Consider the following 26908-nt stretch of genomic DNA (forward strand, 5'->3'; position numbering starts at 1 on the left):
TCACTGTACTATCTTTTACCTCATACTCTCTCTGGTACCCAACCCCCTCTGCTTTATCTCTGTCTCTCCCCCACCTCATCCAAGGACTGCCCACTGGCTTGATGTCAGTGGCCGGTGTGCTGACCAGCCCAGGTGTGGTTTTTAGGCAGTTTCTCACATCACAGTAGGTGAGTACCGGGTTGGTTTCCACGTCCTGCCTCACATACATCCTTCTAAGTTGCCCGCAAGATCAGGTGCAGTGATTCCACTGGGAGGAGGGGCAGGGGAGGGGGGAGGCGAATATGAGACTGATGACCTAAGATGTTTAAGTCCCCTTAAACCCATAATCAGCAGCAGCAGAGTAGCTCATTACAGGTGGGTCTCCCTCAACCTGAGGTTCATGTGACCTGATTTTCTTTTACAGCCTTCATCAACCTCCCTCCACTTTCTCCCTAAGGAAAAGACTAACAGTTCCAAAAGCTAAGTAGTGTTTTTTTCTACTTTTAAATGATTCTTTTAGCAGTACATGGAATTGTTCCTCTGGAAGGTAAGTGATTTTACAATTTTCTCAGATGAGATACTGTTTTGTCAGATCAAAGGCTAAAGTCTCTGTACTAATCATTTTGTATTTGTTTCATGATTGCCCCACTTAATGTTATTGTAAAATAAAACAATTTTTGGTATAATTTGAAACAAGAATGTTAGACTCACACATTTCCATTAAATAATTATACATTTAATTAATGTATTTGAATTTTTGTTCTGATATATAAGTAGTTATGCCTCCTGTATGTTTTTTCAGGTTTCTGGGGTTCTGGGATTGCCTAAACTGATTGACAAGTGAAATGTTTATAACACAACAGTACCCAGAATACGATGCCTGCTTCCTTGCATGTAAGGTGTCAGACGAAATCTAATGTTAACTGTGATGTCATGTTACTTACCTGCTGTGGCATTCCTCTCAAAGACCCGTGGGCACTATTCCCACCACGTGCAGCTTCTATGCCACCACCAGACAAAGTGGCATAGTCAGCTAGTTCCCCAGTTGAGGCTTGATGGCTGGGTAATGGCTGTGATGCATTCGGGGAGCCCTGCCGAGCTGGCTGCCGGATTGTTGCATAGGTGTTGTCAGCCTGCAGAGTGTGCAAAATGCTTTTTACAAAATACTGTTATCCAGCAGACTTATGTATTAATGAATCAAGTGTTACAGTGAGCAGGGAACTGTAGAAGTAATTTTCATTAGGATTGCAAGGCTCTAGCTTGCCTATTTTTTTAAACTGAGGAAAAGGAAAAAGCAGGTCGGAAAAACCAGAATAAGAACAACAAAGAACATAATGACAAATACGAATAGCTGGAAGCAAAGGTTCACTCACTGTTTCTGTTGCCTGAACTACTTTTTCATCATCAGTTAATTGAAGTATTTCTGGTTGAAATAGCTGATTTCCAAAGGAAGAATCAAAAAGAAAAGGTAATACACATAAACATTGATTGTGTAAGTGTTGGTCAGTTTTATTATATGTTATGGTGTTGAGTATTTAAGTCATGCTATGATACGGACGATAAATAGTTTGGACAGGAAGAGAATAGAGGCTTTCGAAATGTTATGCTACAGAACAATGCTGAAGATTAGATGGGTATATCATATAACTAATGAGGAGGTATTTAATAGAACTGGGGAGAAGAGGAGTTGTGGCACAACTTGACTAGAAGAAGGGATCGGTTGGTAGGACATATTCTGAGGCATCCAGGGATCACCAATTTAGTATTGGAGGGCAGTGTGGAGGGTAAAAATCGTAGAGGGAGATCAAGAGATGAATACACTAAGCAGATTTAGAAGGATGTAGGATGCAGCAGGTACTGAGAGATGAATAAGCTTGCACAGGATAGAGTAGCACGGAGAGCTGCATGAAACCAGTCTCAGGACTGAAGACCACAACAAAAACAACAACATGATACTTTTAAACTCTTATTGTTATTATCACTATTCGCTGTATGAAAATTTTTTTGTAAGTACAAATTATGAGTAGCAATAAAAGGATTTTTTAGATCTACTAAGTTACTTTAGATTTGTTGTTTTTGAATGTATGTAGGCATTCTACTGTCATATTACCATTCACTATGGCCGCACACCATTGTCATCAGAGGATAAGTCTGACTGACATGAAACTGATGAGCCTCGACATGAAACTGTTGAGGCTCCCGCTTTTATGCTGAAAGGACAGTGCCTGATTCCTTGGATTATATCATAGAGATGGTGCATGCTGGGTGGTGCCATCTGTATCTACAGATTAACCCTTAAAAGGAAGTATGTGCCTGAGGGTCACACATGCATTTTTAATTTGTTAGACTGACAATACTTTTTGCGCTATTGATGGGAATGCCTCTATAGCTTCATACAATATCTTTGTCAGCCTTTTGGTGTGAGTCATTGTTGTGATGACTGTTACACATGAAGTAATAGTTGTTTTGTGAAATATCATGGTGTCTGTGAAACATATATTTCCAGTAACGCAAGTTTTGTTGTGTGTCTATTAGACATATATTTCCAAAAGTGATACTTTTATTTTTGATGAATAGAACTAATGCAGCTAATTTCCTTTTCTTTTAGACATTCCTTAAAGTTACAAGGCCTCCATCTTTGTAATTATTACACAGGTGGGAAAAATGTAGCTGGTTCCATCTGCATCATAAAAAAGAAAACGAACTGAAGTATTGAGGGGGGACAATCCAAATTTGGAAGAGAAACTTAGAGGGAGAGGAAATGGATGTAGAGGATTTATTTTCTGATGATTCCATTTTTGATTATTTACTCTTGAAAAAGCAACATCCAGGTCTTACTGTGATGAACAAAACTGTGTTGTAGTTGTTGACTTTTCCTGCACAGGTGACCAAGAAAATGATGATGTATCAGTTCCTTTTGTTTACAAAGGGAAAAATGGATTTTGTTGAGCATGAAAAGAACCAACTAAAGATAGAGGAGCATCTTGTGATAGTATAATCAGTGGAATACCAGGTATAACAAGGACTATTAGAAATTTAGATGATAATCCTAAGATAGAAGATATTTGCTCTTTGATGTTTGATAATGAACTCATAGAACTAATTGTGAAATGGACAAGCATTGGAACACTACAGAAACAGGATTTAAGTACATCAGCAAAGTAACAAAAGATCTACTGATCTGTGTGAACTAAAAGCATTTAAGGTGCTTAATATTTATTTTATATGTGACATGTAAGTGCTGTTTCTTTTTGTACTGTTAATCAGTCTTCAAACTGTATTTCTAAGCTTTAACATAAACAAAAGTTACCATGTCTGCTGGTGTAATGTTCACCTGCCACAGTTGCTAACACGGGTGCCTCAGTCTGTTGCTACCTGTGGCTTTATAGGTTTGAGCAGCCCATAGTGGCTCACCTTCCATGTATTCTTTTTAAATTTTTGTGACTAAAGCCTTTCTCGCTTGATATTTATCTTATATGTGACATGTAAGTACTGTTTCTTTCTAGCACTGTTGGTCATTACTTACACTTTTATATAAAAAATTTTCACGTAAATTTGTATTTTATGTTATAGGCCAATTTGAATATTTAATTTCTGATGAAGGCACTCATAGAAGTGTTGAAATCTGGTCAAAAAACTTAAATTTTTGGTGGAGGGTTGTAATTGCTTTATCTAACTTCTATCTGTCAATCTGAGCATAAAGACACGCCATCTCTACTGACAATACTGGAAGACCTAAATTTAGAACCATTATTTCAGTAAATGTCTAACAGATATCCACATTTCATACTTATACAATGACTACATTTATGAGTATACTGATAAGGATTCTAACAAGTGCTGGACTGAGCAATGAAGGTGGAAAAGTTTGTGTTCGTACGCAATAATTTCTTTGATTACACAGCCAGTTTTAAGCAGCAATAGAAACATAACTGGTGACAACTGATTTTTCTCCACATAACTTGTGAGACAACTTCAAAGCATAGGGTTACCATAAGTATGTACTTGGAGAAAAATAAACCAGAAATTTCTATTGAATTCCTGCCTTCTAAGAATGGGGTTGTCAGCACTTCTCTGTATGAATTCAGTGACTGAATTACGCTGTTGTCAGTAGTTCCGAAAAATAAAAAAGCTGTAATACTATTGTGCAGATGTCTTTCTAGGTAGTAGTGGATGAAATGACATGGAAACCTGAAATTGCCCTTCTACAACAGCACCAAGGGTGGAACAGACACACTGGACCAAAAATAAGCAAACTGCTCAGCCAGTAGAAAATGTAGATGCTGGCGTCCAGTATTGTTTTTACATTAATAAACATCAATGCAGTGGACAGCTGCATTCTCTACTTTTGCCTTAGAAACACTAAGTGTCTCCAAGTACAGAATTTTCAAGTATCTGTCTATAAATTTAGAGACCTCCTCTTGAAAATTGGCTACTTATCTCCAATTTGAGACAAAGTTTGAAGATTATAATTCAGAATCTCCTTGGCCAAGACTCAAAGAAGAAGGAAGAGGAACAAGAGAGGGTGAAGAGCGGAAAACTGGAAGTAAGAGGAAGTACCGTCTTTGTTCTCCCCACAACAACACCACTGTACATAAGAATGTGAATTGTGATAGATAAGTGTGCAGGAACATACCAGAAAAATGTGTATGAACTGCTTAATGGATCAACCAACTAAAAATATTTATGAATATGAAGGTTATCCCTGACATTTTTGTCGAGTTTCATTACATGAGAATTCATGAAAGTAATACATACTGCAATCCATAACGTGATGGTGATGTTTAGTCAATCATTGTCAACTTTTTTTATTGTACCAATATATTAATGTGCTTTTTGTCAGAAAAGTAAAAGTTTTTCCCTTGTTACCGTGTCTCTCACACACATATTTCTAGCTAACTAAAAAACCTTCATTCTTCCTATTAAAAGTTAAATTTTCACTTGCTAGCAGGTATCGCTTGCAGCCCCATCACTTACATGCAGTAAACCGTGATAAATCTTCTTCTGTGCAATTTCTTTATTAAGTGCATGCTTCCGTGCACAGCCAGTGTCTCTATTAAAGTTGTCTGCACAGTCTAATTTCAACTGTTTTCCTGATCACAAGAGCCCCAATACTTTAATGAGTAACTCAGGCTTCTCATTTGTTCAAACATAATCATGTGTTTATTTAAGAGGCTGTGCTGGGCCACCATCGGTTTTTTAAAATTTCTGTGTTTAAGGCAACACTGACACTCAATGCAGTGATCAGCAAAATCTGTACAGACTGCTGCACATAACTGCTGCCATACTTGCAAGGAATATTATAAATTCCTGGTATTCTCAGGTCAAGATGATCATCTTTAACAAGTGGCAATCTTCATTTGATTTCCTGGGTACCTGGAATACTAATCTGATTCCTTTCCAGTTTAGGACACAACCTATCTTACTAGCTGTTGCACTACAGAATGGATTTCCTGTTTAGGACCCAACCTATCTTACTAGCTGTTGCACTACAGAATGGAAGCCGTATTGTACGTCAATCCTCCCTGTTTAATTGTACGGCATCCCATCTTGGTTTTTTTAACAGCACTGACATAATATCATGGACAGAATACCTGTTTTTTTCCTTCCAAAACACTGTCATCAGGTGATTAATCTTGGAGCTGAGGTGCTCCTTGTCCAAAACAGTCCTGGATCTGTGTCTTGGTGTGTTCAGCATACCTCTTTTTCAAGCTGGATAGTAACAACTATGTCCATTGAATCACAGACCTGCTTGACCAACACATCTAAGAAAGACAGCTTTCCATCCTCCTCCATCTCTGACGTAAATCTTATTTTTGGATGTGTGCTGTTAATATGCTTGATGAACTCCTACAACACTTCATTGCTATGCGGCCAGATTACAAATGTTTCATCATCTTTGAAGAAGCAGAGAAACAGGATGCACAGAGGAGGGCACTATTCCATGTCCATTCTTCAAAATCTTCCATGAAAAGATTAGCTATGCTGGTGTTAGTGGTAAATCATGGATATTACGTAAGTCATTTCATAATAAATTCCACCATACAAACTATACATGGCTGTCTAAGTGTGTCAAAATAATTTTAAAAGTTGAAGAGAGAAATGACAGCCATAGTCTTAATGTCTCTTTTACTGTTACTTTTGTGTAAAGGGAACCCACGTTGAGGTTGACCATGATTACATTTGAACCTATCATCGTTTGCTTGATGACACCTACAAACATATAATATTTCTTAATAAGGCTTTGCAAATACATGAACTGAAAGCCGGCAATACTGAAGATACATACAACTTGGTTTAATTGTGTGAATGGTCACATATTTTTAAAATGCCTGCATATTATAAGTATTTTAACATATAAGTAACTGCAAGTACAATGTTTACTGAAACTGACTGGAGGAGATTCTTGATGGATTGGTGCCAGGATAAGTGTGTTTCCCAAACAGCATATGAAGTGAATGTGGAAGCTACAATAGCATATCCATGCTCACAAATGATTTCTTAAATAATTGGAACAGTGTGTGACTGGTTAGAGTCTAACACAGGATGGAATACAAAAGATTAGATCAAGCATGCTGGGAGGATATGATGCACTCATCTTTTCATCTTTATGGAATAGTGTTTCCCAAGTTATCCCCCAAGATAAAGTACATAGCTGAAAGAACTGTTGGCACATTTATGTGACGTTTTTAAATGGCTTTTCTGTCTAAAAGGAGTGATTCATATTTTGGCTGTACAAAATATTTTGAGATAAGGAGCAGTTTGGTAGATGTGGTGCTCTATCTCTGTTTTTCCATCCACATTTAGGTTTCCTGAAATTACTTCAGGTGTTATTTGGAATGGTTCTTCAAACACAATACTGAACTTCACCATTCTGCTTCATCTAAAATGGTGTTTTTTCTCTAATGATGATAAAGTAAATTTGTAGGGCTTAATTGGTTGGAAATGCCTAAAGAGGAGTTTTCATCCACCTATTTGCACATTGTTTCAATTGGACACCACTTCAGTGACTTCTGTGCCTTTAATCTACTCCACTAATCCTACCAGAGTGAGAGGACCTCCTTTTAACATGAATCTGAACCACATGTCACTTCTGACATAGTTCCATATCACTAAGATGTGAATGCTAGTGTAAAGGCTGACTGAAAAATTTCCATGGTCTGAATGGGATTTGATCCTGAAACCTCTTGGTTTCCAACCATGCACTTTACCATTAGACTGGTAGGCCCATTGGTCATGATAAAAGATACTTTATTCACTAATCTTCCTTCAGTTTGAATACTGAATAATATCTGTTAACATTCTGATCATACTAATTTGTGTCAGAGCGATTTCATAATGGTGAATAACCATTCTGAAAAAAATAAGTGTAAATTCTACACTGCAAATGCCTACATCTTCAGCCTTAAATACAGGGAGAATAATTTTAAAACGATTTTCTGAAGTTTGTTGGCAAATATTGTAGGAAAATCTGTTCATCCAGGTAGATGAAATAACCACATTCACTGGTGTAGAGGAAAGTTTCAAAAGATGATATTTCTACAAGGAATATAAGAAAACAAAATGTCTAAAAGAGGAATGTAAAGAAGTTAAAAAATTATTTGAGTTAGAATTGGTTTATTATGCGGCAGCAATAAAAAACAATGAGATGATCATTTGTGTTTATGTGTGGCAATATCATATCAGCAAAAGGTAGCATGGTTCAACCATGGATAGTTTTAACTGTGTGTAGTTTAAATAGTCCCATTGATATGGAACTGGGATACCATTTACTGTCACAAATATAGGGCAGATTCTACAGACAGTGGAATATAAGACACACAGAGTGAAAAATGAAATAAAGGCTAAGCTTATTTTGGACCAGTAAAAATGTAACTTCGAGAGGAAGTTCATAGTTTGTTTGCAGACTATCTGATCTATACGTGGCCATGAACAAACTGTGTCTCTGCCTGGAGATTCATTACATCTGGCAGAATTCTAATATTGTCCAGGACGATTGCCTGTAAACATTTGACTTAAAGAACAGGCTCATTTAGTGATACCAGCACACCTCACATCATTTTTTAAAGTATAGGTGCAGACTATTTCAGCACTGATACAGACATGAAAGGTATATGGGAAAGAACATGTTCTATCGTTTATCCATAAATGACTGGTTAGAGTCTAACACAAGATTTTGAAACAATTACTAACAAAGAGATAGAGAGGCTGTCCAGTACTTACATCAGTCAGTACAGCCAATAGAAACACATGTCATTTATCAGCTGACATGCCTGCACTGCACAGCCTTTTACAGTGGTATGACAACAACTAAACTGGCTGAGCGCATGAACGGACACAGACGAACTGTCCGCCTGGGAGATGTCCAATACCCAGTAGCAGAGCATGCCCTCCAGCATAATTCTAGAGACCTAGGAACCTGCTACACCGTATGTGCCATTTGGCTTCTCCCACCCAATACCAGTCCCTCTGAACTGCGGAGATGGGAACTTGCACTCCAGCACATCCTTTCATCCCCCCTCTATCTCTTTGTTAACAAGATGGAATACAAAAGATGAGAATCGAGCATGCTGGGAGGATATGATGCACTCATGTTAATAGAACCATTTCAGCATCAGCTCAAACCAATTTAGCAAATTAACAGAAAGCCTAAATCAAGATGAACAAGTCTCTGTTTAAACACATCCCATCATATACACAAGCCTAGCGTGTCAAACAGCTTTTTCCATCAATTAAAATGTCATTTCTGTAACCATAAACTATGAGATGATGTGATAAATATAAATAAAGGAATTATCTATAAACTCTTGGAATGATTTTACATCTATGCATGTAAGTAATTGTAAATTCCTGACCTACTGTTCATTATGAAGGTGACTACCACATTTTTTTATAAATATCAGTCATACCTGTGGGAACTGCCCTGTGTTTCCACCATCACCTCCAGGTTGTTGTGAGGCCATCATATCTGGCTCACTGAACACTTGCATTGTCAATTCCTGCTCTTCATATAATTTCAGTTTCCTGCAAGTAAGGATCAAATAGCATATCATTATTTTGCCAAGCAGAAGAGCAGTAGCAATTACTTTTTACTGTACAGTGGGACCAGTGATAAAATTAAAAAAATGTTATGTTGTGGTACAGTGTGACAAATTTCATCTCTAGTGTACAATATTATGTATTCCCTCTTTTAGAACCGCAACCATATACTGCATAATAGAGAACTTTTTAATCAGACTTTTCAAGCTCCTTCTTCCTTCCCAATAATTATTTTGGTTTTAACAAATGCACATGACTTAGGAAGTGAAGCAAGTCTTTCTATGTTAGAACTTAAACATTATTACATGTTGTTCTATTTACATTTTGTATATGCCCTCAGGAATCTTATATATGCCAACAGTCATCTTCACACATGAGTGACACTGACAAGCCAAAACAGTACGACTACTGCCCACCGTGATGTTGGATGCTGCCTGGTGACATTTTGGACACATGATACAGTAACAAAATTATGTAAGCAGAGCAGACATGAATGGGGAATCACTCTAGCAAAGATATGTGTTGCAAATGGGTAAAGAGCACAATGCTGATGCATGCACAAGTGTTATGGAGCACACCGTTCATCACACATTGTTGAACATGGAGATCAGTAGCAGATCACCCCTACGTGTTCAAATGTTGACCCAATAAAATCATCAATTATGATTATAGTGGGCACGGGACCATCAGAATTCAACTGTCGGTCAATGGAAAGATGTCAGTTCTTCAGATGAATCACATTCTTGCTACACTAAGTTGATGGTCATCTCCACAAATGGCACCATCGAAGTGAACAGCAGCTCAAAATGTGCAATGCACCATGGATGCAGGCTGGTGGGAGCAATATTATGCTATGGGAGACATTTTTCTGTGCTGGCATGGGACTGTGGTAGTAATCAAAGAGACACTGACAGCTGCGAACCACCTGCATCCCTTCATCCTTGATGTCTTCCCTGACAATGATGTCATTTTTCAGCAGTATAATTATCACTGTCCCAGAGCCAGGACCACGTTACAGTGATCTGAGGAGCATTATAGTGAACTCACGTCTCAGCAACTAAATTTGCCTAATGTGAATATTGTGAAATCCATCTGGGTCACCATGGGTCACAATCACCATGTACGCAAATCAGCAGCCCATTATTTATGTGAATTACATGACCTCTGCATAGATGTCTAATGCTACATACCTCCACAAACCTATCAACAAACTGTCAGATCCCTGATATGTAGAATCAGTGATGCATTTAGTTCCAAAGACATATAAACAAGCTATTAAGCAGATGGTCATAATGTTTTGGCTTATCAGTATATATTGTAAGAATTAGGTTAAGACTAAATTCTAAGAAGAAAGCTGTTAAGAACCCAATCTAAAATTCTGAGAGTGTGTCCAATATATGTACAGATTACAGAAGGAAAAATTTACAAATGTGGTACTAATTCAACCTGGTTACAGTCATGAACGAAGTGCATTGATCAATATTTTCTACTGTTTATGAGCAAATTTTGACAAAGGCTTTGTCAACAATGAGGATTAATATAGGCTTTGTTCTGTTAAGAGTACATCCGTCCAAAGTAAACGGTAAAATGAAGATATACATTTTAAAAGTTATGATCAGAAAATAAACTGCCCACTTTGTGAATAGTTTTATTTCCCTTTTACTGAAGCACAGTAGCAAATAGAGCTGCAAAGATTTTACATTCATTAACTCACCTAAGAACCATGTTCTGTAAACATTTGCATGAGAGAGAACAAAACTGTCAAGGAATGCATTAATAAAAGTGGTAAAAAGAAGCAAAACTTAATTACTTAGCAAATCCTACGCTACATGTTAAAAGCAGTTATAGCATGTTTATATTATTTCAATCATGAAATTTTACTTTTTTCTATGTTACTCGAAATAAATGTGTTGGACCAAACAATGGAAAGTCCAAGATGGAATAACAACAGTATGGAAAGGATAAATTGCTACTCACCCCAAAAGGGAGGTTGAGTTGCACACACACACACACACACACAAGTGCCACTCACACAGACAAGGGGTCAGGGACAAAGTTAGTGCTGTCTGTGAGAGCATATAGGGACATGACGGGAACAGGATACCACTTCTGGATGTGGTATCAGGAGGCTATGCTCCCTTATTCACAGGGATATTAAAACTCAAGTATTAAATATTGTGAACTAAGAATTTGTGGAGCTACCTAAAACATGTATTCATAGCCACACTCCAAACATGAGCAGCAGTAACTGAGGTGTTATAGTGGGGACAATTTTTAAAACTGGACCACTTAACACTGATTAATATATTTTTCATCACATCTCATACTTACACATAGAGAATAAAGAAAATATTATGGCAGGCCAGAATAAAGTAATCAATATATTAATAACATATTCTATAGAACAAAAGTTGTAATACATGATAGGTGGTTTGATGTTCAAAAGGAATAGGAGGAGGATTTATCAAAATCAAGGAATGGAAAGTCCTTGCTGGGTAAAAAAGATGATCATCAATTTGTAATACCTGGTTACCCTAGTACGGAAAAATGATTCAAGAAAAGAGCTAAGAGCCAAATGGCAGCACTATGGAACACTTTTTTCAAGGTAGGAAATGTGGCGGGCAGGGGGGGGGAGAGAGGGGGGGGGGATTAGAGTGAGCACTTATTAGCTAACTGTAATCTGTACATTGTGAATATATGGACTGCATGAAGCAGTAAAAACTGAGTAGGTACTAAGGAAGATGATGCAAACATAAATACTTACAGAAAAAAACCAGAAAAGTCTAACTAATAAATTGTTGAAAAGCTTACACTTACATTTGGTGAAACATGGAAAGGACTGAATTACAGAAATAATGGCAGTGTTGTGAGAAGAAAACAGGTGGAAATACACACAAGAGGTCAAAGCAAATGTTAAGAGCTGAAAATGTAGTGTATGTCCACTTTTGTGTCAACAGGTTTTGCAGAGTGATTACTGTGTAAAAACAAAAATTCAGTTTAATAATGTATAAGATCACAGAATTATTAGTAATATTTACTTTCTGTTGAATCAACTCTGAATACTGCTGACAGAAACTCTTAAAATAGAAAACAGTGCTACCAGCTTTTGAAACAGCAGACTTCTTTTGATGAGAGAAAATAGGAATTGGTTGGGAGAGTTTAGAAAGGGGTTTCAGAGGAGGGAGGTCACTTAAGCCCTCCCTTCTCATAACAGGTGGTGCCCTCATTTAATTACATAAGTTTCCTCCAACAATTTATTATCTATGTCATTTTAATTAGTCATAATATATGTTGTCAAAAAGGGGAAAAAATCATCACTACTTACTGTTCTATCCACAGCGGATTTTCTGTTGTGTTAAGCTCATCCAGAATTTCTTTCTTAATCAATGCTTCTTTCTTCTTCAGATCTGTTGGTACAGTAATGACCCTAAGAGAAAAAAGAGCAAAAACATTAAACTAGTGAATTAACAATTCTTAATGTTTTAGCTGCTGTTATCATCAGATATACTGCTAACGTAATATGGTGCCAAATGCATGGTATGTCCATAAAATATCAATAACATAAGTAAAAATATCATTAACACATACATACCAATGCCTCAGGCAGCAACAAACAACAACAAATGTTATTGAGCCCACAAAAAGTACAATTATAAGGGCAATGAGTGCAGCAAGTGCTGGATCAAATGCTTCCTCCTGCACTCCAACAAATGCTGGCTGTAACAAAGAAGAAAGACAAATAATTTACCAGTGTAAATGTCATACATATAGGTAAGTAATTTATTTCAGTTTTAGTTAGTCAAACTGTGGCTTTGCTTGTAACACAGCAAAGTGGAATTACGCTACTCATCTGTATGCCACTCTTGAGGGACAGTATTATTATTATTATTATTATTATTATTATTATTATTATTATTATTATTTACTTTCCGGTATTTTTGCTTTATTACTAGTACATATACAACAGAAATACATATATGTTAAACACACACACATAGATAAAAACTAAACAAAAACATTTAAATTTTTTTCCTTGCTATATTTCATGAAACCATAGTAGTTTTCAGGCCACTGATGATAGTGGTATATTTAGTTCTTATGGAAAAATTTTATTTAAAGAAATATTCATAAATTATGATACCTGGAGACCATGTGCATTTCAAAACTCCACACTCCATATAAAATTGTATACTTCAAGATTAACATAGAGATTAACGTAGCTGATTTAAAAGCTTTTATTCTCTTCTTCTCAACAAATGCTTAACTTTATTTGGAAAACATAATATTTTAAAAGCCATTTGTATTCAAGATTTTCATGTTCCAGAATGTCTGAATCCTAGAATGTAATTTCTAAAATTCAGTTCCATGGTTTTGTAGCTTTGATTTTTCTGTTGCCAAAAATGTATACTTTCACTAAAGTAACTTCTTAGTTGGTTAATTCAGATTACAAGCTTTTGTCAAATTTTGGAATATTCCATGCTCACTATACTTCTCACTGATAAAACAGTGCCATTAATTTTGCCATTTTCAAATTATACAGCTGACTATTAAGCAAACTTACTTCACTGCTTATTGTACCTTTGTCCATTTTAATTTTGCTGCCTTTTATATTAATATCTACACTGGAGTAGCTTAGTATTTTAGCTACGTGTAGTTTTTTGTAATATGCACATCTGTAAATAGCCTCTATCAATCGGCACCAAGGAGTTACAATGTGAAGTAACCATGTCAGTATGTGCCTGCTAGTCAAAAGATAGACATTTAAAAGTGTGCAGTTACTATGTATCAGGCTGTTCAAATTCACAGTGAATTGCATAACATGTACAGTTATTTCATTTATTGCTGCCACTTGTGGACTCCCTGAACATTCTCCAAGTTGTTTAAGTTACTGACCTATGCAAAGGATAGATGTCCTATAGTTTACAAAGTTTATCATTAAGCTAAACATTAACTTAATAAATGTGAAGAGAAATGAAATCCAAATTCTTTAGTGTTGGATACATCATTTAATAACAATTCACCATCATTATTAACTACATTAAGGAGATCATAGCAGAAATTCTACAAGACTTATAAGGCAGAGGCATATGAACCGGATCAGTAATCTACATGTAGGAAATATTTTGTACTGTGGTTTCTGTTTATTTACTATGGTCAACAATAAAACAATATAATCAAAGTAAAGATAAAAATGATGCCTGCAGTGGATATATTTTGGCCATCTTTTTTCAGTTGTGAATGATATGCAGATGGTGACACACTTACAAATCTAAAATAAAAAATTTCTCAAAAGGAGCAGTGAATTTGTATTATTAAAAAACCAAACATAAATTTGAAGAACTAAGTGAGAAGTCATGGCCTGAACCATCTCACTGACATCATGCAAACATGACTGTCATTACCCAGATCTCTTGCGGCTAAAAATTCTAAACTGAAGCAAAAATGTTGGCAGTGGTCTCTTAAAAATATGTGGAATTTTGTTGAGAGGTGAGAAGCTACTCTTCATGCCAAGGAAACAAAAGTCTTTTTTTCAGCTTTAGGGGTCTATCTCATAAATGCAGGAAGGTGGCATTGCTCCTGCAGTTGAACTTGTTGAGATAGCACAGTAAAATGTGTCTTACACTTTGTTCATGGTATTATTCATCTATGTATAAATGGGATTTGCATATATTCATTAATGTTCCACTGAGATATGCATGATAGCTATTAACCAGTATTGAATTATAAATTAAGTACTCAAATAAATCAAACTCATTCATCATACTGTGCTTCCTGCAGAGCCTCAGATGATGCCATACACTTTTTGGGTGCTATAAGAACAGGTTGCCATCCTCTGTGATGTGTTTGGAATGTGCAACATCTAAAACGGTATTTAGTCTAAATTCTATTCACCATTTGAGATACTAAATGCAAAGCATACCATAAATTTTCCTTGGAAATTCACATCCATTTTAGAAAATGTGTATTTACTATCTCAAGATGTAGCCCTTTTAAATCGTGGGGGAAAGTGCTGTGCACTCAGGTATAACATCTTGAATGGCTAGCTTTTCAAGTTGAGGAAATTTAGAAATATTATAGCAATCAAATAAATTAATTTTATTACAAATAATATAACACAGTTGTACACCACACTATGAACCTATTTTTAACTGAAATTCAGTCCCATGTCATCCACATCACTGAAGAACTTCTCCACTGAATGAAACTCACATGCATGAATGTATCATATGTAATTTCAGAAGCAAAAGTCTTCAATTGAAAAACTGTTTTGTCAGTATGCTCCTTTTTAAATTCTAGAACATCTGCACCTATTGCATTGTCTCTGGACCAAGCCTAGTAAGACATGTGGGTTGATGGGAATGTTGTAACATATGTGAGAACAACGTGCCAGCTATAAGGCACTGTGTGAAAAAGGTTGACACATTCATCCAATGCCAAAGAAAATGCAATCAAATTTTGCACAAGATGCATATTCATCCATGTAGCAGCATCAATAACACAGGCCAAAGAAATTAGTTTTTTTTAAAAAACGTTTTTTACTTTAGTAGCTGATCTTTATAGATTTTTTATGAGCTGAATCCAGATTTGCCTTAGTTTTTTTAATCACCCATAGTCTTCAAGCAATATGCTTTTTATTATATAGTATAAAAATCCTATGCTATGCGGCAAATGGGGAAATTAATGAAATGCTTTGTTACAACATAAGCATGGTTTGTATTTAGAGTAAGCTACTTAAAACAATCATATGTGTTAATAGAGGTTTCACGTATCAGCTGGAATTGGTTTGTATTTTATTTCTCTTTTTTTCTTTGAAACTGCTTGCATAGCTTTTTCTATGATGAGTCGCTTGCTGAACTTCTCGGTGAAATGACCAAGAGTAGTCCCCCATCAAGTTGGTGTTCCAGGTGCCTTGGTAGCGTTTTTCCATCACTTTAATGTCCTGGTGAAAATGCTTTCCTTGCTCCTCACTAACATCTCCCATATTGTTGGGGAACTAATCAAGGTGACTGTTCAAAAAGTGAACTTTCAGGCTCATTAAAAATCCTAAAATTTTAAACTTCTTTAACATTGTAGCTATAATAGAAATATATTCTGGGTCATTTCCTGTCATAAGAGCTTTGTGACGACTTACTTGAATGATACCCACACTTCTTTCTCATTTAAGGTCATTGTGGATTCAAAGTTAACATCAAACATCAATTTTCTAATGCCAGGTCTGACAAAGACTCCTTCTTTTAGTTTAGCTTCTGAAAGGTGTGGAAACTTTTGACAGAGATACTTAAAACATGGTTCATCTTTAGGCAAAGCCTTCATAAACTGTTTCATTAGGCCTAACTTTATATGTAGAGGTGGTAGGAGTACAATTTTTGAATCTACAAGGTTTTTGCATAGGTCACCAGGTTTTAAAGACCTCTCAAAGGCCAGTTTTTACTGCACCAGTGTTGATGCCTATCTGTACTGTCCCATTCACACAAGAAACATGGAAATTTGGTAAAGCCACCTTGGTGACCAAGGAGCATGCATGGTACTTTTAGATCACCACATATCATCCAACCATGAGCAGAACAGCCTATTTTATTTTGCACTATCTCTAGGTTTTCATAGCTTTCTTTCATATATACAGAATGTTCAACAGGTATAGAAGCATACATGTGACCATTGTGTAGTAAAACAGCCTTTAAACTAGTTTTGTATGAATCAGTAAACAGCCTCCAGTCTTCCTTTTTGTATTCAATACCAAACTCATTCATCAGACCGAGAATGTCTGAGTAGTATACTAAATCACCTTCTCATTGAAAAAACTTGGAAAACTGCTGCTCTCTCTTTCTATACATGTATATGTTGGTTCCAACTGCCAACAAGTTCTTTTCTTTTAATCTAGAGCCAAGCAATATAGTTTTTTCTTTCATTAAGTTTTTTCTTTCATTAAGTCCAGATCACAAACCAAATCGTTAAGCTCAGTCTATTTGGGCTCTAGACTTTCTGTATTACAATGGAATTCATCATCATCTGGTTCATGTAAATTAGATTGTACATCAGAAAATACTTCTGTTGGAACAGAATTTAAATCATCTGGTGGTTCAGGAACCAGCAGATCTACACCATGCCGTACTGGTCAGATGGCAGACAGAAGGTTAGAGTAGCTTATTACCTTCCTGTTTTTCGAATTATGACCAGTAATATCAACACTGCAAAAGTAGCAATCATAGGAATGATTTCTTGGCTTCCTCCATATCATAGGAACAGCAAATCTAAAAGCTTTTTTTCTCCTTTTTGGACCATTTTCTCAGACCTTCAACACACACATAACATACCTTATGTGGCACACAAGATTTATCTGGATCACCAAGTTTAGATCCAAAGTATGACAGATAAACCTTTTCGCAAATGCTGTAATGTTACTTTGGTGATTTTTAATCACAAATTCACCACAAATATAACAAAAACTGTCAGCAGAGTTTCTACGACCACAGTTAGACATTGTACCGAGGACATGTACAGGAAACAGGAAAGTGAGGTTAGGTTGACAGTGAACAAAACACCATCTGTTAACACAAAAATAGAATCAACGTTTTTTTTTGCCAGCAAATGTTTTTCAGCAGTGTTACCAATATCATCTACATTCATTACACATCCTTTTTAAATTACTTTAACTATATAAAAGCTGTTAAATTCTTTAAAAAATTGCGTAATTTAATAAATTTAACAGTAAAATGTGAAGAAATGGTGGGTGATACAGTTTTTTTTAAGTCTCATATTTGGATATCCCACCCTAAAAACCATAAGAATAAGGTATTTTCAGCAAAAAAGTTTTTCATCATTGGCCTGTGTAACTTTTGGAATTCTGCATTGCATCATCTAATGGAAGAGAGCAGCTGTCAAAAACTTTTCAAGTTTATTATGACAGGACTCCTCGCTGCAGATACTGGACATATGTTTAAAAATCTTCTTCTATAAAACTAAGTAATGTTTTAGCAACATGAAACTTCCTGACAGATTAAAACTCCGTGCCAGACTGAGACTCAAACTTGGGAACTTTGCCTTCATGGTCAAGTGCTCCACCATCTAAACTACCAAAGCACAACTCACGAACCATCTACATGGCTTTACTTCTGCCAGTACCTCATCTCCTACCTTTCAAGATGAGATATTGGCAGAAGGAAAACTGTGTAGATGGTTCGTGAGTCATGCTTCGGTAGCTCAGTCGGTAGAGCACTTGCCTGCGGAAGACAAAAGTCTCGGGTTCGAGTCTCAGTCCAGAACACAATTTTTATCTGCCAAGAAGTTTCATATAAGTACATACTCCACTGCAGAGTGAAAATTTCATTCTGAACAACTGATACAAATGTTGAGTACTTGTGCTTAAAAAAATAAAAGATATCTTTTTTCTGCTTCCACTTAATGAACACTTGAATTTGGCAGAGGTTTCTGTAGTTTTGGTGTATCAGCATTCTGATGTTGATGTTGTAAGGCAGTATAATCAATACAGCATGGCGAGTAAAATGCTGAATGGATGACATGTACACGACAATGAGCTATGATTTTTCTGTCTCTTTCTAGTCTTACTAAACTGCATTCAGTGTTACACAGATCCTTCACTGCAGAGCTTTGTTATCACAAGAGAGAGAGGCAGCATTCTTAGCTTTACACATTCAATAATATCTTCGATTTCTACTTAGTGCATGGATCATTTTACATTCTATAGTGCTTAAATTATATCTGTTTGTTCCTTACCACAACATTCTGAATTGAAATTCCTGCATAGTAGCTCTTCAAATAATCGTATTTTGCATCAATCACTTTTAAAACCTCAGCTATTGGTGCAATTGTTTGAGTACTCTCATCAACAACATGCATATACATGTCACACCTGTAAAAAAAGCAGTCAACTGAAGAAACATGTCTACACACCCAAGCATGTCAGGAAATGATAAGTGACAAAAACAGTTATTCCAAGCACACAGCTAGCAGTAATAATTACACCGAAGCACCAAAGAAACTGGTATAGGCGTGCATATTCAAATACAGAGAAATGTAAACAGGCAGAGTACAGTGCAGAGGTTAGCAATGCCTGTATAAGACATCAAGTGTCTGGCACATTTGCTGGATCAGTTACTGCTGCTATGATGGCAGGCTATCGAGAGTTAAGTGTGTTTGAATGTGGTGTTACAGTCAGTGCATGAGTGATGGGGCACACCATATCCGAGGTAGCAATGTAGTGATGATTTTCCCATACGACCATTTCACAAGTGTACCGGGAATATCAGGAATCTGCAAAACATCAAATCTCCAACATCGCTTGGGCTGGAAAGAGATCCTGCAAGAATGGGCTACCCTTCCGCAAACTGCTGCAGATTTCAATACTGTGCCATCAACAAGTGTCAGCATGTGAACCATTCAACAAAACATCACGGATTTGGGGTTTTGGAGCCGGCCCACTCATGTACCCTAGATGATCGCATGACACAAAGCTTTATGCCTCGCCTGGATCCATCAGCACCAATGTTGGATTGCTGATGACTGGAAACATATTGCCTGGTCAGACGAGTGTCATTTCAAATTGTATAGAGTGGATGGATGTGTACGGGTATGGAGACAACCTCATAAATCCATGGACCCTGCATGTCAGCAGGGGACTTTCAAGCAAGTGGAGGCTCTGCAATGCTGTGGGGTGTGTGCAGTTGGAGTTATATGGGACTCCTAATACGTCTAGATACGACTCTGACAGGTAACATTTACTTAAGGATCCTGTCTGATCACCTGCATCCATTTATGTCCATTGTGCATTCTGACAGACATGGGCAATTTCAGCAGGGCACTACAACACCTCACATGTCCAGGATTGCTACGGAGGGCTCCAAGAACACTTTGCTGAGTTAAAACACTTCTGCTTGAGCATATCTGGGATACCTAACAACATACTGTTCAGAAGAGATCTCCAATCCGTTATACTCTTACAGATCCATTGTGTCAGTTCCTTCCAGCACTACTTCAGACATTAGTCGAGTCCATACCATGTTGTGTTGTGGCACTTTTGCCTGCTTGCGAGGGCCCTACACAATATTAGGCAGGGGTACCAGTTTCTGTGGCTCTTCAATGTAAAATTAGTAGTCACACGACTCTGTTTGCAAATATTGCTCACATAATATTTCATTTAATCGTGTGAAGGCTAAACACACTTCTGACACTAAGGTATCAATATAGTACTTGGATGTTATTCATACCAGTCATGATGTATATGTCCATTGGAGTCTACATGATATCTGATATCATCTACAACAACCAAGCTTTTGGTGATATTAGACAACTCTGCAACTATTTCATCCCTGTCTTCATTAACAGCTTCTGGTGGTCGAGAAAGTATCACACGTATAAGCTGATCAGGCTCAAAGATCCAAATCTGGAAGGATTTAAAATGTTCATGGGAAAGATCGCATTTCTTAGACTATAAAAGGTTAGTAATTATTCTACATTAACTTTACATTTTACATTGGTGCTTTACAAAACCTGACAAAAAACTGAACATGAAAGATTAATCTTATGTTCTGCAAAACATTATTTATTTGTTTACAAATTAGTTTAAAGCTTCTTGATCCATTGTCAAGTGACAATGGATTATCACTCTTGCTTATAAAATGATGTGCACCTACAAAGATTTTACTGGTACAAATAGAGAATATACATAAAATGGTGAGACAGTGCTTGCAAAGGAAAGCATTACTTTTTAAATGCAGAAATTGCTACATTTATAAAAAATGAAGTTTTGTTCGTGGAAATCATTACATTGAAAAACAGATGAGAAATAAATTTGAATTTACTAATGTAATCTAACATTTGCATAAATGGAACTTAATTTAACATAGGTAGAAAAAGAAAATTGTGTTTGGTTGCTTACAACTAAGCTGCCACTCTCTAAAATATGTTTATTTATTTCAATAATTTGGAGTAAAGGAGACTTCTTACTGATTAGTAGGAGTGAGTCATCAACAAGCACATAAAAAAGAATGAAAACTTGCTAGCTTTTGGAAAAACCTTCTTTAATAAGCTAGAATACACACACACAAAGAGAGTGACAGAGAGAGAGAGAGAGAGAGAGAGAGAGAGAGAGAGAGAGAGAGAGCTGTGCAGCTTCATTATGACAGCTGAACAAAGTGGGAGGAGGGATTGGGGGAAAGGTAACCAGTGGTGTGAAGGATAGCTGCCTCCCTCTGAGCTGCCAGCTACCCCTTCCCAATCCCAAGCCATCTTTCTCCATCTTCTGCTCGCCCCATCTGACACAAACCCACAGCCAGCACAATGTAGCAGTCTCTCTCTCTCTCTCTCTCTCTCTCTCTCTCTCTCTCTCTCTCTGTGTGTGTGTGTGTGTGTGTGTGTGTGTGTGTGTGTGTGTGTGTGTGCCACCGCGCGTGCGCACACGTGCGGGGAGAGGGATTTGGGGGTGGGATTCAAATATGTTCCATAAAGATGAAATTGGTCTTTTCTAGCATCCAAATTCTCTGAAGTTCTAATAGCCTAATTGCCATAGCTTTTCTTAACTGGCAGCAATTACATGTCACTCAGTGTCAAAGATTTCATTTTGTCTGTACTATCAAATAATAACTTGATATGCTACTGGTATTGTAAAATGTAAGTCTGTAGTTATAGGGCTAATTTTTTTCTAGTCCATCTGAAATTTTGTTCACATATGGAATAAAGCACCGCTTTCTGTAACAAGTGTCGGGTTCCTGTGGGCCACTGTAAAGAAGCAACATAATAGTATGTAATTTCCTTTTTCATAGAATATTATCACTTAGATCAGAATTTTCACATAGGCTCAGTCATGGGTAAAGCAGGTTTATTGGTAGAATACTGGGGAAGTGCTATCAGTCTACAAAGGAGATTGCTTACAAATCACTCATGCAACCAGTTCCAGAATATTCCTAAGGTGTGTGGGACCCATACGAAATAGGACTAACGGGGGTATTGAATGTATATAGAGAAGGGCTGCACAAATAATCACAGGTTTGTTTGGTCTGTGATCAAAGTGTCATGGAGATACTGAAGCTGAGCTGGCAGACTCTTGAAGACAGATGTAAACTTTCCCAAGAAAGTCTGTTACCAAAGTTTCAAGAAATGGCTTTAAGTGACAATTCTAGGGATATATTACAACCCCCTACATACTGCTCACAAAGGGAGCATGAGGATAAGATTACAATAATTACCAGGCACAGGGGCATTAAAACAATCATTCATACCATGCTCCAAACATGAATGGAATAGGCAGAAACCCTAAAACTGGTACAATGGTACATATCCTCTACCATGTACTTCATGGTGGTTTGCACAGCAGAAATGCAGATACAGATGGCTATTACTGGAAGTGATAAATTTGATAGTCCACAGCTAGGTTTCATTTGCAGATTCAGATAAAGGAATTTGTATGAGGTGGTGCCCCATGAAATGGAAAGCTACATTTTGTGACTTTGTGAGTGCTGGGAGCTTGCAGGGATTGTATTATCAGTAACTAATTTTATGTAAATGATAAATATGTGTATCTTTGTGCTAAGGTCTATATTAAAGTCCAAGAAATTTACAGAAGATCCCACCTCCATTGCGAACTGAAATTTATTATGATGGGAGTTCAAATGTTGTAGGAATTTATCTAATGGTCTAGTGGTATCAGTCCATTAACGATGTTCATTTTAGAGAAGGTCTCTTCGCAATGTTAGGTGGAACAAGACATTTGAAATTCTTATAAAAATGGGATCTCACAGCCGGGCAAGCAGAGTTGTAGCATTATCTATGCTTTTTGAGTTCCATATCAAGGAGTATGTTAAATAAATGCAAAAAGAAACTCATGAACTAGTTCATCAAGAACAACAGACACTCATTCTAAAATTTGCAGAGAATGTAACCATTCTTCCTAATAACCATTCTGCCTAAAAGTACAGTGGGCCTACTAGAACTGTTGAAAAGCTTTGAGAAACTACTTAAGACAGATTTTGAGTTAGATGTGCATAGCAGCAAAGATGAAATTTATGAAGAAGAATGGAAAGGAAAGTACTGCAAAGATGAGAAATGCACAGCATGAAGAAATTTTGGAGTTTAACTTACCACTGGCATCGAGGATTTTAGAGGCTGTGTGGTAGCTCAGTTGGGGAGGGATGGAGGCTACAATTGGCCATAACCTAGTCAAATAACCATCTTGACAACTGCCTGAAGTTATTAATAGGATTCACAGAAGTCCTAGATCTTGCAGGACAGTAATTAATTTGAACCCTGCTCCTCTAAAATATGAATCCATTTGCTTAACCACTGTGCCCCCTTGGTGGGTAGACACATCAGAAGTACTGAAAGAATTCTGCTGTAGCAAGAATACACAATATGACCAAAGCAAAGAACACATCAAAAAGAGACTGGCACTCACAAATAAAGATTTTACTGAACAAAAGAATACTATTGTTATCAATGTTTCAGAAAAATTTTGTCTGCAATATAGTGTTCTATGAATGTGAAGATGGGAGATGGCAGGAAGATTTGGAGCATGACTCAAAATCAATCAAAGAAAATGATCATTTTGCATCTGTCTATTGAGTAAATTAACTTTACCTATTGTCATTCATAGTGGAGGGTGTTAAATTTGATTATGTTATTTATGTTACTGATTTATCTGTATGGTGGACTGATATGCCTCCAGGACAATTTTGAAGTTCTGCTCAGTGTGCTGTAAATTCACACATGACAAACATGACAATAAAAATTAATTTGCAGTATGCATATATTGAACATAAGCAGGTTAACATATGGGTGTACTCCAACTGAAAGTTGCATAAGTGAAAGACTGCCAATGCTGCTGGTATATTCTTCTTCTTCCTCAGCCTCCTCTTCTGAACTTTGAATATTAGCTGTTTGCATGATATGTGGTGCCTATTACTTCATTGGTCATCCCAGACTTCTTTAGCCTGCCAGATGCTAGTTTATTTGTTTTAAGGTAGTCAGTCTCAATCTGCCAGGATGTTCACTACATTTTCTCTGTTGTCTTCAATATCAGTTCTTACATTATATATGTTTAATTCTTCCCTGATGTCACTGTTTCTTAATCTGTCTGCTGGTACAGCCTTTTGTAGCCCTAAGAAATCTCATTTTAGCTGTATAAATATTACTTTCTAGTCAATAAAATAGAAAGAAACTTCCACATGGGAAAAATATTTTCTAGTCATTTGTAAATGACCAATGACAAATTCATATCTTAAAAACATCTTTTGTTGGCATAAATTTTCAGAAATTAATTAAATTAATTACTTACTTCATTAAATTTTCTTGTGCTCTAACTGAGGTGCCAAAGAAAATTATTCCTCACCTGTGTCATGTTATGTTACACACACACACACACACACACACACACACACACACACACTCACGAGAGAGAGAGAGAAGAAGCAGGTGGAGAGAGGGAATAGGAGAGGTTCATATTCTTTCATCTTATTCACAGAGGTATCATTCAATGTCTGCTACAAGCCATATATTTATCATCTTTCCTGTTAATTTCTAATAAAGTACAGGTTAAGCACAAAGCCTTGCCCTGATTATAAAAATTTATAACAGAATAACCGTTTGACTTAATAAGTTACATTTGATGCTGTTTCATAGGTTAGTGTTACTAGTTGTGACCAATAGATGGCATTAGTGCTCCACAACACTGACGCGGTCTGTTAGGTCACGTTAGTTTCTGGCAAAATGGTGTCAAAGCAGGAGAAAGCGAAATGTGTGCTTTGGTTTCATAAAACAAAATCACCCATCAGTGTTCAGTGCAGATTTCGGGCATCTTATGGACGCAGCCCTCCTGACATTACATCAATAAAGCGATGGTATGCAAAGTTTAACAAAACAGGCAGAATTGAAGATCATACTCGAAGTGGCAGGCCTCGTTTGAGTGATGCAACTGTTGATCGTGTTCGGCAATCATTTGAACGGGGTCCGTCTAAATGAATTCGTCAAGCATCACATGAACACCAAATACTGCAAGCAAGGGTGGTGAAGCATCGTCATGAATGGCTTAAGTTGCATGCTTACAAAGAGCAAATCGTGCAGGCCTTGCAATGTGCTGAATATGCAACTGAGATTCTCAACACGACTGATCATCTAACGATTACTTAAATCACATATGCTTTACCAATGAAGCCACCTTTCATGTCAGTGGAATGGTAAATAGGCATAATGTCCATATATGGGGTTCAGAGTCTCCATATGCTACTATACAGTTACAGTGAGACAGCAAAAAAAGTGAATGTTTGGTGCGGTCTCATGCATAACAAGGTTTTTGGACCATTTTTCTTCGCAGAAGTATCCATTACCGCTAACATTTACTTAGATGTTTTGCAACAGTTCATTGCCCCACAGTTAGAAGAATATCAACCATGGATATTTTTTTTTCCAGCAAGGTGGAGCACCCCCCCCCCCCCCCCCCCCCTTGGGCTTTGATAGTGCTTTATTTCCTGGATGAAACATTTCCAGATCGGTGGATTGGAGGGAATGGTCCAACACCCTGGCCACCCCACTCTCCAGACATTATGACGCTTGACATTTTTTTATGGGGCTATATCAAGGACAGAGTCTTCATTACGCCAGTTGCTGACGTCGACGAACTGAAGGCTAGGATACAAGCTGCTATGGGTACTATGACAGAACATGTTATGCCTCAACATTCTCTGAGCTACCAAGGGAGAACATGTTGAGGTTTACTAATGTGAGTGATCTTAAAAAAAAACACCACTAGTAACACACTAACCTATGTAATGGCATCAAATGAAAATAATTATGTCAAATGGTCATTCTGTAATAAATTGTTATAATCAGGGCAAGACTTCGTGCTCCTCCATCCCTTCTCTTACTTTTAAATATTTTTTTAAAGTACATGTTCCCTTATAATTTAATGTTTTATCATTCTACTCCTTTCCTGTTAGTTGTATTTGCATATTCAGAGTTTCAAATTATGTTTTCTTCTCTCACTACCTATGCCAATCTTTGTTTCTGCTGTTTTCTTCTTTCCCTTTCTCCCCACCAAGGAGCCACAAAGGGCCAAGTTCAAATGTCATTTTGTGTCCAATTTAAGTGATGTAGGGGCTTTGTACCAGCTTTATGGAAAACCAAACCGACAATATAACAGCTCAGGTAATGATGATATGTCTATTCTTAGGCATGCTTGTATTATCTGTTGTAATCATTGGCTTTCCAGTCATACAAATAGTAGATTATTTACAAAAAGGCTTCATTTAATACATCAAAAGCAGAAACTGTATTTAACATTCAATTCAAGAAATTTTGATAGCTTTGACGAAACAGAATCACATTGTCCAATTTGTTGATTTCACTATTATTCTTAGTAATATGAAAATATAATTTTACTGCTGCCTCCCCCAGCCCGGGTGTGTGTGTGTGTGTGTACATGGGGGATGGGGGCTGGCACGCTTGGGCATGTGTGGGATATGTTTTTCTATAATTTTTCTATAATTGAATATTATGATTCAATTCTTTATCACATGCAGCACTAAAAAAAACCATATTTACATAAATGAGAAGCATTTTCAGTATACTTACATGGACCTTTGCTGTTGCTTCTCTTTCTGGTGGAGCCTTTTCTCTAGCAACTATATTAAGCACAAATCTGTCCTGATTATATTCAGCCATGTAATTTGCAGTGACTAATTTTCCTTCCTCGCTTATGTTGAATGGTGAAGGTATAATAGAACCTGATGATTTATTTGCTCCATATTTGTATAGATTTGATGCAGCAATGTAATAAAGTACAGTGCCATTATCTCCCAAATCTGGATCTGTTGCAGACAGCTTTGACACAAATTCATTGACGTTTGCCATTGCATTTATGCCTGCCAAAGAGAAGTAAAAGACA

The 26908-nt window shown here is 36.9% G+C and overlaps 1 protein-coding gene across 3 annotated transcripts in view; it reads right to left on the minus strand.

Moving 5' to 3' along the window:
• Positions 1–26908, minus strand: part of LOC126272689 (cadherin-87A) — a 663064-nt gene that overhangs the window by 20225 nt on the left and 615931 nt on the right. For all 3 annotated transcript variants that reach the window (XM_049975716.1, XM_049975724.1, XM_049975733.1), the window contains 7 exons: positions 26596–26885; positions 20244–20419; positions 18754–18889; positions 12611–12735; positions 12344–12445; positions 8889–9003; positions 924–1112 (listed from right to left, as the gene is read on the minus strand). In XM_049975716.1, coding sequence (XP_049831673.1) covers positions 924–1112; positions 8889–9003; positions 12344–12445; positions 12611–12735; positions 18754–18889; positions 20244–20419; positions 26596–26885 — 1133 coding nt within the window. The remainder of the gene's footprint in view (positions 1–923; positions 1113–8888; positions 9004–12343; positions 12446–12610; positions 12736–18753; positions 18890–20243; positions 20420–26595; positions 26886–26908) is intronic.

This window comes from Schistocerca gregaria, chromosome 1, assembly GCF_023897955.1.
Source record: "Schistocerca gregaria isolate iqSchGreg1 chromosome 1, iqSchGreg1.2, whole genome shotgun sequence".
NCBI lineage: Eukaryota > Metazoa > Arthropoda > Insecta > Orthoptera > Acrididae > Schistocerca > Schistocerca gregaria.